General features: G+C 49.1%; 1 protein-coding gene and 1 pseudogene across 4 annotated transcripts in view; one reads left to right on the top strand and one right to left on the bottom strand.

The window, feature by feature from the left end:
- Positions 1-18,801, bottom strand: part of LOC144826893 (GTPase IMAP family member 8-like) — a 258,208-nt gene that overhangs the window by 77,918 nt on the left and 161,489 nt on the right. For all 4 annotated transcript variants that reach the window (XM_078685353.1, XM_078685355.1, XM_078685354.1 and 1 more), the window contains one exon: positions 5,590-5,685. In XM_078685353.1, the coding sequence (XP_078541479.1) occupies positions 5,590-5,685 (96 nt within the window). The remainder of the gene's footprint in view (positions 1-5,589; positions 5,686-18,801) is intronic.
- Positions 4,599-4,750, top strand: LOC144829831 (5.8S ribosomal RNA; annotated as a pseudogene).

The raw sequence follows: 18,801 nt of genomic DNA, 5'->3' as shown, positions 1-18,801 counted from the left end.
AGACCTTGACTGTCCAGACATCATTGTACAAAAGGACAAAGCGGTCCCAGTAGAACAACTTTAAAACACACAAATATTTGTGCACCAACATGCAATAAATTACTTGCACAGTAAACTTCTGCTCAATATTATTTATTCATATTGAACATCCTTGAAATGTTCAAAATCCAACAAACATCTGGAAACTATGCACAACAAAAGTGCCCCTTATGGAAAGAAGGGAAAATGGAATTATGTGTGTAAAGTGAGGGGAGAGGAAAGGTAGTGACAATACATACATCAGCAATACTATTTACAAATGAAAGGCTTGTCTAGCATAACAGTTGAGTATGAACAAATGATTTGCCATTGTGTGTGCTAAATAGCACAGTTGACCATACTGGCATGAAAGCATTACAATGTCGACGTTTCAACCCCAGCAATACGTAGGTGACCTTGATCCGTACAAAGGGGTCTTCCTCGAGAATTAATAAAGGAAAAACCTTACAGTCTATTGCAATTGCCATTTCAACACTGAGGGGGATATTATCAAGAAAATGTGATAATCATCGCCAAAATCGGTTAGCACAATGTTTCATATCGCCGGCTATCGCAGGAAAATAACTGTATTAACGTCCTATTCACAACATGGCTGTAACATGCGATAGTTTCCAGATAACGCGTCAAATGTCTGTGATAAAGTCGCTGGGACGGCGATAAAAATCTAAACCCCAACGTGAAAAAAGTTGCAATGGGCCCACCCGCGAAAAAAAATCAGCAATAATCTTTACCATGCCTGCAAATCACACACGTCAAGTGGGAAAAATCACTATAAAAGTAGAGGGAAAAAAAAAAACAGCTGCAAAGCACAATGGAGGTAGCCGGAGCAAGTACAGAGGACAACCAGAAACCCACTAGCCATACCGAGGACCAGCCTGGGACCTCGGGGTCAGGGAAGGGCAAGGAGAAGAAGAAGAGGAAGTCGCGGTTCAGTCCGCAGGAAAACAGGATCCTGATAACGGAGGTGATAGAACACCATCAACTACTGTTTGTCACATCCACTGTGTTATAGCCAATAAAAAATGGAATATGGCAGTGCATTGTGGACAAAGTGAATGCAGTCGGAGTGCTGAGGAGGACAATGGAAGAGGTCACGAGGCGCTGGAATGATGTGAAGTGCAAAACCAAGCAGAAACTCAGCAACAAACAGAAGGCAGCAATACAAATTGGAGGTGGGAGTCCAGCGCCACTGTTACTATCTGAATGCATTCCAGTTTCTATAATAAATAGCTTGGGCACCTATAAGGAGGGTGTTACAGTAGTCCAGACTACTTAATATGACGCCTCTGGAAATCAGGGATCTGGCTTGGACAGTTCACATTGGGTACAGTTTACTGCGATCGCGAATCATGTTGAAGCAGTCCCTGTAACTCCATTTACATGCTTTTCCATAGAAAGGCCCTCGTCTAGCATTACTCCCAGGTTCCGGACCACAGTTGAGTTGCCAAGCGGTGTCTCTGTGGGTAGAGGCCAAAGATTGGGAGGTCTGGATATTGGGCTAAAATAGAGGGGCAGCAGAGGAGCTCTGTCTTGCTTCTATTCATCTTAAGGGAGTTTGCATTCATCCAAGTAAATATGTCTAAAATATAGGCTTCAAATTTGCAATACGAGATAGCTTGAATTTTATTTAATGATAGAATCATTTGGAAGTCATCTGCACAATTAATAAGCTTAATCTTGTGGAACTTAATAAGGGAGATTAGTGGTTTGATGTAGATAGTGAACAGAATTGGACTATGGGAAGAGCCCTGAGGAACACCACTTTGAGTTGTTCTGAGTTTAGAGAGAAACCGGGCATGCATACAGCCTGGCAACGGACAGCTAGGTAAGACTTTAGCCAGTTTAACATCGGCCTCAGACACCCACCCACCATAGTCTAGTCAGTAGAGCGCAGTGGCTGACCATGTCAAACGCAACTGATAAGTCAAGGAGGACTAGTAATACCAGTTGTCCACTATCTGTCGTCCTGCGTATTTCGTCCGTGGCGGAGATCAACGTGGTCGCTGTTCCATGGCCAGGACGGAAGCCAAATTGCTCGTCTTCTAGCCATGAATGGTCTTCCAGATATTGGACATGAGTTTACAAACATGTTGTTCTAATATTTTTATTGGGAAAGGTAGAAGGGACATTGGTCTGTAGTTGGCCAAGACTGTAGGGTCAGCCGAAGCTTTCTTCGACAGCAGCTTAACTAAAGCCCATCTCCAGCATTTTGGCACCACCTCAGTTTCAAGGGATTATTTACAAAGTTGTAAGAAGGGTCCTGATAATTCATCTTCCCATCTTGTCCATTGTTTTAGGGAAAGGGGGTCAAAAGGTGATCCTGACTGAATAGATCTGTACAATGACTTAAATACTTCTGTTGAGATAGGATCCAGCCTAGACAAAGTCGCTGTGGGGGGTCCGATAGATGTGGCATGGCAAGTCGAGGTGGACTGTTAGTGTTAAGAATAGAGATATCCAATTCATTAGATTTATCAATATCCTCTAGAATCATCTTAATTTTATTTTCAAAGAACTCTGACAAGCCGTCACATAATTGTTGTGACATTGTATTTTCTTGCTTAAAATGAAGAGGGTTTGTGGGATCATTGAGTATTTCAAAAATCTTTTTTGCTTTATTGTGGGCAGCAGTAATTAGCTCACAGTAATAGTTGGCTTTCACTTTCCTAACTTTTTTTAATAATCATTTCGTAGCATTTTTAGGCAGATTTTATCTTCGTTTAGGTAATGGCGCTGCCATTTCCTTTCCAGGTGCCAGCAGTTTAGTTTGGCCTCCATCAGAGTTGCATTGTACAAGGGGGCAGATGTACTTTTACACGGTTTTTGAGTTGTCAGAGGTATCAGTTCATCTAGTGTTTTTAGGATCTCACTTTCGAAACGTTGACAATTCTCTTCCATAGAGTCTAAAGGAATATATAAAATGGGTTTGGGTTTAGTAGTAGAAAGTTTGTGCATGCTCTGGTGTCTACCAAATGCTTAATTGGTCTTTTAAAAAATCCCTTCTTGCCCACATGTAGATGAAAGGTAATCAATGAGTGATAAGTCCAACGCAGAGGGGTATCTTCCCTAACTGATAGTAGACCTTCCAGTGAGAAAATGAGGTTGAGGCTTCCTATGTGTGTAGGGCATTGTACCTGTTGCTGGGACCAATGCTTTCCCAGGAGTTCACCAGTTCCTTACAAGCGGGGGCTGAATCTCCTTCTGCCCAGAGGTTGAAGTCACCTAACAAAAAAAGGTTGGTTTGTTAGCGTCATATTAGTAATGGTATCCAGAAGGGGTAGGGAGGGAGGAGCTAGAAGTATTAGGTGGTCTATAACATGAAAACTGCTGCAGCCGTTTTCCCCTTGTGACCCTTCAAATGGAATCCAAGTAATTTAATTTTGTCTACTTCGTCTAGGGAAAAGGCAGACATGTTCCCATTAACCCTGTAAAGAATGCCTAATCCACCCTCTTTCCTAGTAGTTCGGGGTTTTTGAAAGCCTTTGAATTCATCTGGGCAGGTTCTATCGAGGTCAAAGGCAGATTCCCCTGTAGTTCATATCTCAGTAATAAATATGGCATCAAACCCCTGATTTCAAGCATTAAATTGATCTCCTCAGCATGTTTTAGTAAGGATATGACGTTCGGCAGACCACATTCCAGTATATGTGTGGGCATTGTGTTAGCACCATAGCTTTTAAAATCAATAATATCAGCCATGGGGTGTGATGTGGGGTGCTTACCAATGCGTAGGAGTTCATTGCAACTGTAAATCGTCTTTTCCTGCTGAGTTAAGGTTACACAGACAGCACGGCTGGTGCTGAGCGCGGTTGGAGCGCGGACGAGCACAGATGGGCTTGCCATTGGCACGCCTGTGGCGAGCCCGCTCCAAGGGCTCTCCCGCCCGCTGTTTTTATAGCATCTTAACTGACACTGTATTAGCAAGATGGCAGATTCACTTACTTACGGGTACCACTGATGTGCAAAATAGTCAAGGCAAACAAAAAATGTAAATGCACAAGAAGTTAAAAGCTTTTCAGGATCAATGCCAAACAATTTATTATATTCAAAGAACAATGCCAGTAACAATGGTCATTTTCCACAATTGCAGAGTGCCCCCAAAAATAAGTCTTAGCATGGCGCATATCCCCTCGATTCCTCCCACCAGGGCTTGAGGGTTCTCAGCCTGCCAGCCTTCCTTGGGGCTGCCACCTAAGCCATGGACTCTCAACATACCAGGATCGAGCCATGTCTCTATCTGGCCCAATCACTGATAGCTGATGTGTAGGTACCTGGTTGCTCAATTCTGTGTGACTGGGCTGGAGTTTTAAGGCTTGTATGGTCTAACCAAGAGTCTGGGATGACCACTAGTGGACCTGCTTATCACTCACTTACCAGCCCACATCAGTGGCAGGCTGGGTCTCTTGGGCCTAGGACCTGAAAGCATCCTTAAATCGCAAAGGCTAACTTCCAGAAAGGTAGCTTGATGGGGTGTACAACTATTTTGCCTTGTGGAAGAACTGATTTTATCCCTCCTCTTGTGCAACCACAGTGGAGCGAAGATTGAAAAAGTTGCCAGTGACTCTTCGCAGGGGATCACTCGACACCCACGCTGACGAAGAATGCATATCGCTGTGGGATAGTGTGCATTGCAGGACACATTGATCATCATCACTTCAAATGTGCCTTGTGGCCCCATGTTCCACCTGGTTCTATGCCTGTCTGAGGGTCACCTGGATGATCTATGGCCTGGTGCTCTCCCAGGGTGTGGCTGGGGCTGTCACATGGAACTCCACTCCCTTCATCCTCCCAAGGTCAGACCCCAATCCTGCACCAGGATCCCGCACTCCTACTGCAGAGGTACATCCCAGGCATGCCTGGCCTTCCCCAGTTAGTTGGCTGTGCAGGCGCCCAGTCTGCTCTGGAAGTGAAATCCCCAGGGCTCCTGGCTATCTGTTTTGCCCCATGCCTGCCCATGTGCTCTGCCTCAGATGCTCACTTCTATGAACAGGTTGGGAAACCCACCTGCTTGCCCATGAGTGCCTGTTTTGATCCTGGCCCCACAAGCCTTGATCTCTGATCTGGGAAAGGATGTGCTGCCGCAACCCCCCAACCTCCCCTCTGCAAAAGAAGGAGCCCCTCCTTATGCAGCCGAGGAATGTGAACAGTTTCACCACACTTTTGCTTCAGGTTACAACCTCAGATCAGACACGGTGACCCTCTGATATTAAGCACATTACTTAGCAGAGGAAAGGAAAGTAACCAGGATTCCTCAGATGGCTAAGATCTGTACATACATACTCTGAAATAGACCATGATAGTTTGTGACTGCTACCTAGAGGCTGGAAGAGTAATTATTGCCACTGCTTCTTTCACAAATATCCCTGGAAAGATCAGCATCGCTGGGCCCCAGAACAGTGACTCTGCAGCCAGTATATTTACCTGGTGGAAGCAAGACCCAGCCTGAAGGGTGAACCATTGGCTTCTCTACATCACTTACCTAGACCGGCACTAGCAGAGACCTGAACATACACAATGCTCAAATGCACAGGACTCACAGCGGCCACTCACCCTCAGGGTGTCATATTGTTTTTCTTCCTTGACTTTAGACTCTAGAAAGTATGTCATCTCTTTCCCCAGAGGACGCTGCCAGTCCCGGAGCTTCCCCTGCAGAGAGCAAAGTACACAGGTGAGAAACGTAGATGTGCAAAGTCAAGTTGTTCATATAATGATAATCATTACATGATCATCCACACATATGCAAATCGTCCTACCAACATGTTTATAGGTAAAGTACCAATCACACTATCTTGATTACACGTTTGGGCCACAGATATCCAAATTAAAAGTATCAGCCACACATTCAAAATACAAGTACCTGGAACATATGTACAGATAGTAAGTACCGGGTGAAATGATTCCAGAATATGTGTACCAGGCCACCGTCGTACAGATTTTAAGCACAATGTATGGATTTTAAGCTCCAGCCACACATAGAGTTTGATGGGCCCTGCCAACACATGTTCAGATTAGACATACCAGGCCACATAATTCCAGATCATGTGCACCCGCCACACATATTGACAATGCAGTTTCCAGGACACTGTCATCCATATTAAAATACAAGAACAGCCACATCCTGAACATGCAACATTTTGTGTCTGCAGCACCTCAGAGCCCTTTTATCCAAATTTGCTTTAAATGCAATATTGACTTTCCTCTATTTTTATGACGGATAAGGACACGGGTGATGGCAGTGGGTGATGAAAGAGGGATGTGACAGATAAGGATGAGGGTGATGGCAGTGGGTGATGAAAGAGGGCTGTGACAGATAAGGATGAGGGTGATGGCAGTGGGGGATGAAAGAGGGCTGTGACAGATAAGGATGAGGGTGATGGCAGTGGGTGATGTAAGAGGGCTGTGACAGATAAGGATGAGGGTGATGGCAGTGGGTGTGATGAAAGAGGGATGTGACAGATAAGGATGCGGGTGATGGCAGTGGGTGATGAAAGAGGGCTGTGACAGATAAGTATGAGGGTGATGGCAGTGGGTGATGAAAGAGGGCTGTGACAGATAAGGATGAGGGTGATGGCAGAGGGTGATGAAAGAGGGCTGTGACAGATAAGTATGAGGGTGATGGCAGTGGGTGTGATGAAAGAGGGCTGTGACAGATAAGGATGAGGGTGATGGCAGTGGGTGATGAAAGAGGGCTGTGACAGATCAGGATGAGGGTGAAGGCAGTGGGTGATGAAAGAGGGCTGTGACAGATCAGGATGAGGGTGATGGTAGTGGGTGATGAACGAAGGCTGTGACAGATAAGGATGAGGGTGATGGCAGTGGGTGTGATGAAAGAGGGCTGTGACAGATAAGGATGACGGTGATGGCAGCGGGTGATGAAAGAGGGCTGTGACATATAAGGATGAGAGTCATGGCAGTGGGTGATGAAAGAGGGCTGTGACAGATAAGTATGAGGGTGATGGCAGTGGGTGATGAAAGAGGGATGTGACAGATAAGGATGAGGGTGATGGTAGTGGGTGATGAAATAGGGCTGTGACAGATAAGGATGAGGGTGATGGCAGTGGGTGATGAAAGAGGGATGTGACAGATAAGGATGAGGGTGATGGCAGTGGGTGATGAAAGAGGGCTGTGACAGATAAGGATGAGGGTGATGGCAGTGGGTGTGATGAAAGAGGGCTGTGACAGATAAGGATGAGGGTGATGGCAGTGGGTGATGGAAGAGGGCTGTGACAGATAAGGATGAGGGTGATGGCAGTGGGTGTGTTGAAAGAGGGCTGTGACAGATAAGGATGAGTTTGATGGCAGTGGGTGTGATGAAAGAGGGCTGTGACAGATAAGGATGAGGGTGATGGCAGTGAGTGTGAAGAAAGAGGGCTGTGACAGATGAGGATGATGGTGATGGCAGTGGGTGATGAAAGAGGGCTGTGACAGATAAGGATGAGGGTGATGGCAGTGGGTGATGAAAGAGGGCTGTGACAGATAAGGATGAGGGTGATGGTAGTGGGTGATGAAAGAGGGCTGTGACAGATGAGGATGAGGATGATGGCAGTGGGTGATGAAAGAGGGCTGTGGCAGATAAGGGTGAGGGTGATGGCAGTGGGTGATGAAAGAGGGCTGTGACAGATAAGGATGAGGGTGATGGCAGTGGGTGATGAAAGAGGGCTGTGACAGATAAGGGTGAGGGTGATGGCAGAGGGTAATGAAAGAGGGCTGTGACCGATAAGGATGAGGGTGATGGCAGTGGGTGATGAAAGAGGGCTGTGACAGATAAGGGTGAGGGTGATGGCAGAGGGTAATGAAAGAGGGCTGTGACAGATAAGGATGAGGGTGATGGCAGTGGGTAATGAAAGAGGGGCTGTGACAGATAAGGATGAGGGTGATGGCAGTGGGTAATGAAAGAGGGGCTGTGACAGATAAGGGTGAGGGTGATGGCAGAGGGTAATGAAAGAGGGCTGTGACAGATAAGGATGAGGGTGATGGCAGTGGGTAATGAAAGAGGGGCTGTGACAGATAAGGGTGAGGGTGATGGCAGAGGGTAATGAAAGAGGGCTGTGACAGATAAGGGTGAGGGTGATGGCAGAGGGTAATGAAAGAGGGCTGTGACAGATAAGGATGAGGGTGATGGCAGTGGGTGATGAAAGAGGGCTGTGACAGATAAGGATGCGGGTGATGGCAGTGAGTGTGAAGAAAGAGGGCTGTGACAGATAAGGATGAGGGTGATGGCAGTGGGTGATGGAAGAGGGCTGTGACAGATAAGGATGAGGGTGATGGCAGTGGGTGTGTTGAAAGAGGGCTGTGACAGATAAGGATGAGTTTGATGGCAGTGGGTGATGAAAGAGGGCTGTGACAGATAAGGATGAGGGTGATGGCAGTGAGTGTGAAGAAAGAGGGCTGTGACAGATAAGGATGAGGGTGATGGCAGTGGGTGATGGAAGAGGGCTGTGACAGATAAGGATGAGGGTGATGGCAGTGGGTGTGTTGAAAGAGGGCTGTGACAGATAAGGATGAGTTTGATGGCAGTGGGTGTGATGAAAGAGGGCTGTGACAGATAAGGATGAGGGTGATGGCAGTAAGTGTGAAGAAAGAGGGCTGTGACAGATGAGGATGATGGTGATGGCAGTGGGTGATGAAAGAGGGCTGTGACAGATAAGGATGAGGGTGATGGCAGTGGGTGATGAAAGAGGGCTGTGACAGATAAGGATGAGGGTGATGGTAGTGGGTGATGAAAGAGGGCTGTGACAGATAAGGGTGAGGGTGATGGCAGTGGGTGATGAAAGAGGGCTGTGACAGATAAGGATGAGGGTGATGGCAGTGGGTGATGAAAGAGGGATGTGACAGATAAGGGTGAGGGTGATGGCAGTCGGTGTGATGATAGAGGGCTGTGACAGATGAGGATGAGGATGATGGCAGTGGGTGATGAAAGAGGGCTGTGACAGATAAGGGTGAGGGTGATGGCAGTGGGTGATGAAAGAGGGCTGTGACAGATAAGGATGAGGGTGATGGCAGTGGGTGATGAAAGAGGGCTGTGACAGATAAGGGTGAGGGTGATGGCAGAGGGTAATGAAAGAGGGCTGTGACAGATAAGGATGAGGGTGATGGCAGTGGGTGATGAAAGAGGGCTGTGACAGATAAGGGTGAGGGTGATGGCAGAGGGTAATGAAAGAGGGCTGTGACAGATAAGGATGAGGGTGGTGGCAGTGGGTGATGAAAGAGGGGCTGTGACAGATAAGGATGAGGGTGATGGTAGTGGGTGTGATGAAAGAGGGCTGTGACAGATAAGGATGAGGGTGATGGTAGTGGGTGTGATGAAAGAGGGCTGTGACAGATAAGGATGAGGGTGATGGCAGTGGGTGATGAAAGAGGGCTGTGACAGATAAGGGTGAGGGTGATGGTAGTGGGTGTGATGAAAGAGGGATGTGACAGATAAGGATGAGGGTGATGGCAGTGGGGGATGAAAGAGGGCTGTGACAGATAAGGATGAGGGTGATGGCAGTGGGTGATGAAAGAGGGCTGTGACAGATAAGGGTGAGGGTGATGGTAGTGGGTGTGATGAAAGAGGGATGTGACAGATAAGGATGAGGGTGATGGCAGTGGGGGATGAAAGAGGGCTGTGACAGATGAGGATGAGGATGATGGCAGTGGGTGTGATGAAAGAGGGATGTGACAGATAAGGATGAGGGTGATGGCAGTGGGTGATGAAAGAGGGCTGTGACAGATAAGGATGAGGGTGATGGCAGTGGGTGATGAAAGAGGGCTGTGACAGATAAGGATGAGGGTGATGGCAGTGGGGGATGAAAGAGGGCTGTGACAGATAAGGATGAGGGTGATGGCAGTGGGTGTGATGAAAGAGGGCTGTGACAGATAAGGATGAGGGTGATGGCAGTGGGTGATGAAAGAGGGCTGTGACAGATGAGGATGAGGATGATGGCAGTGGGTGATGAAAGAGGGCTGTTACTGATAAGGATGCGGGTGATGGCAGAGGGTAATGAAAGAGGGCTGTGACAGATAAGGATGAGGGTGATGGTAGTGGGTGATGAAAGAGGGCTGTGACAGATAAGGATGAGGATGATGGCAGAGGGTAATGAAAGAGGGCTGTGACAGATAAGGATGAGGGTGATGGTAGTGGGTGATGAAAGAGGGCTGTGACAGATAAGGATGAGGATGATGGCAGTGGGTGTGATGAAAGAGGGCTGTGACAGATAAGGATGCGGGTGATGGTAGTGGGTGTGATGAAAGAGGGCTGTGACAGATAAGGATGAGGGTGATGGCAGTGGGTGATGAAAGAGGGCTGTGACAGATAAGGATGAGGGTGATGGCAGTGGGTGTGATGAAAGAGGGCTGTGACAGATAAGGATGCGGGTGATGGCAGAGGGTAATGAAAGAGGGCTGTGACAGATAAGGATGAGGGTGATGGCAGTGGGTGTGATGAAAGAGGGCTGTGACAGATAAGGATGAGGGTGATGGCAGTGGGTGCGATGAAAGAGGGCTGTGACAGATAAGGATGAGGGTGATGGCAGTGGGTGATGAAAGAGGGCTGTTACTGATAAGGATGCGGGTGATGGCAGAGGGTAATGAAAGAGGGCTGTGACAGATAAGGATGAGGGTGATGGCAGTGGTGATGAAAGAGGGCTGTGACAGATAAGGATGAGGATGATGGCAGTGGGTGATGAAAGAGGGCTGTGGCAGATAAGGGTGAGGGTGATGGCAGAGGGTAATGAAAGAGGGCTGTGACAGATAAGGATGAGGGTGATGGCAGTGGGTGTGATGAAAGAGGGCTGTGACAGATAAGGATGAGGGTGATGGCAGTGGGTGTGATGAAAGAGGGCTGTGACAGATAAGGATGAGGGTGATGGCAGTGGGTGATGAAAGAGGGCTGTGACAGATAAGGATGAGGGTGATGGCAGTGGGGGATGAAAGAGGGCTGTGACAGATAAGGATGAGGGTGATGGCAGTGGGTGTGATGAAAGAGGGCTGTGACAGATAAGGATGAGGGTGATGGCAGAGGGTGATGAAAGAGGGCTGTGACAGATGAGGATGAGGATGATGGCAGTGGGTGATGAAAGAGGGCTGTGACAGATAAGGGTGAGGGTGATGGCAGAGGGTAATGAAAGAGGGCTGTGACAGATAAGGATGAGGGTGATGGTAGTGGGTGATGAAAGAGGGCTGTGACAGATAAGGGTGAGGGTGGTGGCAGTGGGTGATAAAAGAGGGCTGTGACAGATAAGGATGAGGGTGATGGCAGAGGGTGATGAAAGAGGGCTGTTACTGATAAGGATGCGGGTGATGGCAGAGGGTAATGAAAGAGGGCTGTGACAGATAAGGATGAGGGTGATGGTAGTGGGTGATGAAAGAGGGCTGTGACAGATGAGGATGAGGGTGATGGCAGTGGGTGATGGAAGAGGGCTGTGACAGATAAGGATAAGGGTGATGGCAGTGGGTGATGGAAGAGGGCTGTGACAGATAAGGGTGAGGGTGATGGCTGTGGGTGATGAAAGAGGGCTGTGACAGATAAGGATAAGGGTGATGGCAGTGGGTGATGGAAGAGGGCTGTGACAGATAAGGATAAGGGTGATGGCAGTGGGTGATGGAAGAGGGCTGTGACAGATAAGGGTGAGGGTGATGGCTGTGGGTGATGAAAGAGGGCTGTGACAGATAAGGATGAGGGTGATGGTAGTGGGTGATGAAAGAGGGCTGTGACAGATAAGGATGAGGATGATGGCAGTGGGTGATGAAAGAGGGCTGTGACAGATAAGGATGAGGGTGATGGCAGTGTGTGATGAAAGAGGGCTGTGACAGATAAGGATAAGGGTGATGGCAGTGGGTGATGGAAGAGGGCTGTGACAGATAAGGGTGAGGGTGATGGCTGTGGGTGATGAAAGAGGGCTGTGACAGATAAGGATGAGGGTGATGGTAGTGGGTGATGAAAGAGGGCTGTGACAGATAAGGATGAGGATGATGGCAGTGGGTGATGAAAGAGGGCTGTGACAGATAAGGATGATGGTGATGGCAGTGGGTGATGAAAGAGGGATGTGACAGATAAGGATGAGGGCGATGGCAGTGGGTGATGAAAGAGGGCTGTGACAGATAAGGATGAGGGCGATGGCAGTGGGTGATGAAAGAGGGATGTGACAGATAAGGATGATGGTGATGGCAGTGGGTGATGAAAGAGGGCTGTGACAGATAAGGATGAGGGTGACGGCAGTGGGTGATGAAAGAGGGCTGTGACAGATAAGGATGATGGTGATGGCAGTGGGTGATGAAAGAGGGCTGTGGCAGATAAGGATGAGGGTGACGGCAGTGGGTGATGAAAGAGGGATGTGACAGATAAGGATGAGGGTGATGGCAGTGGGTGATGAAAGAGGGCTGTGACAGATAAGGGTGAGGGTGATGGCAGTGGGTGTGATGAAAGAGAGCTGTGACAGATAAGGATGAGGGTGATGGCAGTGGGTGATGAGAGAGGGTTGTGACAGATAAGGATGAGGGTGATGGCAGTGGGTGTGATGAAAGGGGGCTGTGACAGATAAGGATGAGGGTGATGGCAGTGGGTGTGATGAAAGGGGGCTGTGGCAGATAAGGATGAGGGTGATGGCAGTGGGTGATGAAAGAGGGCTGTGACAGATAAGGATGAGGGTGATGGCAGTGGGTGATGAAAGAGGGCTGTGACAGATAAGGATGAGGGTGATGGCAGTGAGTGTGAAGAAAGAGGGCTGTGACAGATAAGGATGAGGGTGATGGCAGTGGGTGATGAAAGAGGGCTGTGACAGATAAGGATGAGGGTGATGGCAGTGGGTGTTAAGAGAGGGCTGTGACAGATAAGGATGAGGGTGATGGCAGTGGGTGATGAAAGAGGGCTGTGACAGATAAGGATGAGGGTGATGGCAGTGGGTGATGAAAGAGGGCTGTTACTGATAAGGATGAGGATGAGGGCAGTGGGTGATGTAAGAGGGCTGTTACTGATAAGGATGAGGGTGATGGCAGTGGGTGATGAAAGAGGGCTGTTACTGATAAGGATGCGGGTGATGGCAGAGGGTAATGAAAGAGGGCTGTGACAGATAAGGATGAGGGTGAGGGCAGTGGGTGATGTAAGAGGGCTGTTACTGATAAGGATGAGGGTGATGGCAGTGGGTGATGAAAGAGGGCTGTTACTGATAAGGATGCGGGTGATGGCAGAGGGTAATGAAAGAGGGCTGTGACAGATAAGGATGAGGGTGATGGTAGTGGGTGATGAAAGAGGGCTGTGACAGATGAGGATGAGGGTGATGGCAGTGGGTGATGAAAGAGGGCTGTTACTGATAAGGATGAGGGTGATGGCAGTGGGTGATGAAAGAGGGCTGTGACAGATAAGGATGAGGGTGATGGCAGTGGGTGATGAAAGAGGGCTGTGACAGATAAGGATGAGGGTGATGGCAGTGGGTGTGATGAAAGAGGGCTGTGACAGATAAGGATGAGGGTGATGGCAGTGGGTGATGAAAGAGGGCTGTGACAGATAAGGATGAGGGTGATGGCAGTGGGTGATGAAAGAGGGCTGTGACAGATAAGGATGCGGGTGATGGTAGTGGGTGTGATGAAAGAGGGCTTAGACAGATAAGGATGAGGGTGATGGCAGTGGGTGATGAAAGAGGGCTGTGACAGATAAGGATGAGGGTGATGGCAGTGGGTGTGAAGAGAGGGCTGTGACAGATAAGGATGAGGGTGATGGCAGTGGGTGATGAAAGAGGGCTGTTACTGATAAGGATGCGGGTGATGGCAGAGGGTAATGAAAGAGGGCTGTGACAGATAAGGATGAGGGTGATGGTAGTGGGTGATGAAAGAGGGCTGTGACAGATGAGAATGAGGGTGATGGCAGTGGGTGATGGAAGAGGGCTGTGACAGATAAGGATAAGGGTGATGGCAGTGGGTGATGGAAGAGGGCTGTGACAGATAAGGGTGAGGGTGATGGCTGTGGGTGATGAAAGAGGGCTGTGACAGATAAGGATGAGGGTGATGGTAGTGGGTGATGAAAGAGGGCTGTGACAGATAAGGATGAGGATGATGGCAGTGGGTGATGAAAGAGGGCTGTGACAGATAAGGATGAGGATGATGGCAGTGGGTGATGAAAGAGGGCTGTGACAGATAAGGATGAGGGTGATGGCAGTGGGTGATGAAAGAGGGATGTGACAGATAAGGATGAGGGCGATGGCAGTGGGTGATGAAAGAGGGATGTGACAGATAAGGATGCGGGTGATGGCAGAGGGTAATGAAACAGGGCTGTGACAGATAAGGATGAGGGTGATGGCAGTGGGTGATGAAAGAGGGATGTGACAGATAAGGATGCGGGTGATGGCAGTGGGTGATGAAAGAGGGATGTGACAGATAAGGATGAGGGTGATGGCTGTGGGTGATGAAAAAGGGCTGTGACAGATAAGGATGAGGGTGATGGCAGTGGGTGATGAAAGAGGGCTGTGACAGATAAGGATGAGGGTGATGGCAGAGGGTAATGAAAGAGGGCTGTGACAGATAAGGATGAGGGTGATGGCAGTGGGTGATGAAAGAGGGCTGTGACAGATAAGGATGCGGGTGATGGTAGTGGGTGTGATGAAAGAGGGCTGTGACAGATAAGGATGAGGGTGATGGCAGTGGGTGATGAAAGAGGGCTGTGACAGATAAGGATGAGGGTGATGGCAGTGGGTGTTAAGAGAGGGCTGTGACAGATAAGGATGAGGGTGATGGCAGTGGGTGATGAAAGAGGGCTGTTACTGATAAGGATGCGGGTGATGGCAGAGGGTAATGAAAGAGGGCTGTGACAGATAAGGATGAGGGTGATGGTAGTGGGTGATGAAAGAGGGCTGTGACAGATGAGAATGAGGGTGATGGCAGTGGGTGATGGAAGAGGGCTGTGACAGATAAGGATAAGGGTGATGGCAGTGGGTGATGGAAGAGGGCTGTGACAGATAAGGGTGAGGGTGATGGCTGTGGGTGATGAAAGAGGGCTGTGACAGATAAGGATGAGGGTGATGGTAGTGGGTGATGAAAGAGGGCTGTGACAGATAAGGATGAGGATGATGGCAGTGGGTGATGAAAGAGGGCTGTGACAGATAAGGATGAGGATGATGGCAGTGGGTGATGAAAGAGGGCTGTGACAGATAAGGATGAGGGTGATGGCAGTGGGTGATGAAAGAGGGATGTGACAGATAAGGATGAGGGCGATGGCAGTGGGTGATGAAAGAGGGATGTGACAGATAAGGATGCGGGTGATGGCAGAGGGTAATGAAAGAGGGCTGTGACAGATAAGGATGAGGGTGATGGCAGTGGGTGATGAAAGAGGGATGTGACAGATAAGGATGCGGGTGATGGCAGTGGGTGATGAAAGAGGGATGTGACAGATAAGGATGAGGGTGATGGCTGTGGGTGATGAAAAAGGGCTGTGACAGATAAGGATGAGGGTGATGGCAGTGGGTGATGAAAGAGGGCTGTGACAGATAAGGATGAGGGTGATGGCAGAGGGTAATGAAAGAGGGCTGTGACAGATAAGGATGAGGGTGATGGCAGTGGGTGATGAAAGAGGGATGTGACAGATAAGGATGCGGGTGATGGCAGTGGGTGATGAAAGAGGGATGTGACAGATAAGGATGAGGGTGATGGCTGTGGGTGATGAAAAAGGGCTGTGACAGATAAGGATGAGGGTGATGGCAGTGGGTGATGAAAGAGGGCTGTGACAGATAAGGATGAGGGTGATGGCAGTGGGTGATGAAAGAGGGCTGTGACAGATAAGGATGAGGGTGATGGGAGTGGGTGATGAAAGAGGGCTGTGACAGATAAGGATGAGGGTGATGGCAGTGGGTGATGAAAGAGGGCTGTGACAGATAAGGATGAGGGTGATGGCAGTGGGTGATGAAAGAGGGCTGTGACAGATAAGGATGAGGGTGATGGCAGTGAGTGTGAAGAAAGAGGGCTGTGACAGATGAGGATGATGGTGATGGCAGTGGGTGATGAAAGAGGGCTGTGACAGATAAGGATGAGGGTGATGGCAGTGGGTGATGAAAGAGGGCAGTGACAGATAAGGATGAGGGTGATGTCAGTGGGTGATGAAAGAGGGCTGTGACAGATAAGGATGAGGGTGATGGCAGTGGGTGATGAAAGAGGGCTGTGACAGATAAGGATGAGGGTGATGGCAGTGGGTGATGAAAGAGGGCTGTGACAGATAAGGATGAGGGTGATGGCAGTGGGTGATGAAAGAGGGCTGTGACAGATAAGGATGAGGGTGGTGGCAGTGGGTGATGAAAGAGGGCTGTGACAGATAAGGATGAGGGTGATGGCAGTGGGTGATGAAAGAGGGCTGTGACAGATAAGGATGAGGGTGATGGCAGTGGGTGATGAAAGAGGGCTGTGACAGATAAGGATGAGGGTGATGGCAGTGGGTGATGAAAGAGGGCTGTGACAGATAAGGATAAGGGTGATGGCAGTGGGTGATGGAAGAGGGCTGTGACAGATAAGGATGAGGGTGATGGCAGTGGGTGATGAAAGAGGGCTGTGACAGATAAGGATGAGGGTGATGGCAGTGGGTGATGAAAGAGGGCTGTGACAGATAAGGATGAGGGTGATGGTAGTGGGTGATGAAAGAGGGCTGTGACAGATAAGGATGAGGGTGATGGTAGTGGGTGATGAAAGAGGGCTGTTACAGATAAGGATGAGGGTGATGGCAGTGGGTGATGGAAGAGGGCTGTGACAGATAAGGATGAGGGTGATGGTAGTGGGTGTGATGAAAGAGGGCTGTGACAGATAAGGATAAGGGTGATGGCAGTGGGTGATGGAAGAGGGCTGTGACAGATAAGGGTGAGGGTGATGGCTGTGGGTGATGAAAGAGGGCTGTGACAGATAAGGATGAGGGTGATGGGAGTGGGTGATGAAAGAGGGCTGTGACAGATAAGGATGAGGGTGATGGCAGTGGGTGTGATGAAAGAGGGCTGTGACAGATAAGGATGAGGGTGATGGCAGTGGGTGATGAAAGAGGGATGTGACAGATAAGGATGCGGGTGATGGCAGTGGGTGATGAAAGAGGGATGTGACAGATAAGGATGAGGGTGATGGCGGTGGGTGTGATGAAAGAGGGCTGTGACAGATAAGGATGAGGGTGATGGCGGTGGGTGTGATGAAAGAGGGCTGTGACAGATAAGGATGAGGGTGATGGCAGTGGGTGATGAAAGAGGGCTGTGACAGATAAGTATGAGGGTGATGGCAGTGGGTGTGATGAAAGAGGGCTGTGACAGCTAAGGATGGGGGTGATGGCAGTGGGTGAGATGAAAGAGGGCTGTGACAGATAAGGATGAGGATGATGGCAGTGGGTGTGATGAAAGAGGGCTGTGACAGATAAGGATGAGGGTGATGGCAGTGAGTGTGATGAAAGAGAGCTGTGACAGATAAGGATGAGGGTGATGGCAGAGGGTGATGAAAGAGGGCTGTGACAGATAAGTATGAGGGTGATGGCAGTGGGTGTGATGAAAGAGGGCTGTGACAGATAAGGATGAGGGTGATGGCAGTGGGTGATGAAAGAGGGCTGTGACAGATCAGGATGAGGGTGAAGGCAGTGGGTGATGAAAGAGGGCTGTGACAGATCAGGATGAGGGTGATGGCATTGGGTGATGGAAGAGGGCTGTGACAGATAAGGATGACGGTGATGGCAGCGGGTGATGAAAGAGGGCTGTGACAGATGAGGATGACGGTGATGGCAGTGGGAGATGAAAGAGGGCTCTGACGGATAAGGATGAGAGTCATGGCAGTGGGTGATGAAAGAGGGCTGTGACAGATAAGTATGAGGGTGATGGCAGTGGGTGATGAAAGAGGGCTGTGACTAAGCATGGGCGGATTTTGCGGATTGGCAATCCGCGAACTTGCGTATTTACGGATTCGCAATCCGCGAAGATCCGCGAACTCTAGCGGACTTGCGGATTTTTCCGTTTTTTGTGTTGGCGCGTGTTCGCGCCGATTTTGGGACAAGTTCGCAATTGCGAACTTACTTTTCGGCTTGCAACGGCCGCGACTATGTTGTTTCTACGTCTGGTTTATCATCACAGGTTCACAGCACCCTCTGTTTCACCACTGCCACCCTCTGGGACACCCATGCCACCCTCTAGTACATCCTCACAGGCACCTATTAGGTTTATTTATTACTGTAGATTATGGTGGTTGAAAAAAGCTAGCACACCTGCCCTTCTTCAACTGCCATCAATTAATTTGTGTTTCATTAATGTGTCAGTAATTTTGAAAGTTCCAGTCTGGCTGGCACCTGCTTCCTTCCTTATCTGTAATTTGCTTTTTGTTGCAGTGAAATTTTTTTTTTACAGGACCTTTATGGTGCTATTCTATGAGCCTGCTGTTTGGGTCATAGCAGGGTCATAGAATTGTTGCAAACTCTGGAGGGGCCCATCAGGAAGCACTACCTTGAATGTTACTAATGTTAAGTTTGAACTTTTGCACCTGCTCATTGCTTTCATTTTAGCTAAAATCGTTTTTTTTGCAATTTCGCGCGTTATTTGGGGCGCGAATCCGTGCGAGATCGATTTCGGAAGCCGCGAATACGTGCGAATACAAAATTGTTTTTGTTGCGACGTGTATGTTCGCGTGATCTTGCGCGTGTTCGCGAGGCGCTTCTAGCTATTCGTTTGCCAAGTTACCCTATCGGTCGTACACGGGCGCGGCCATCTTGTTGGCGTGACGTAATTCCGTTTCCGCCCGCTATGTGTAATCTCGCAAAGTGTGCTGCTCGCGAGTACAAGTTCGCGCGTACTC

This window comes from Lissotriton helveticus, chromosome 4_1 (assembly GCF_964261635.1).
Source record: "Lissotriton helveticus chromosome 4_1, aLisHel1.1, whole genome shotgun sequence".
NCBI lineage: Eukaryota > Metazoa > Chordata > Amphibia > Caudata > Salamandridae > Lissotriton > Lissotriton helveticus.
This window is presented reverse-complemented; position numbering and strand designations above follow the sequence as displayed.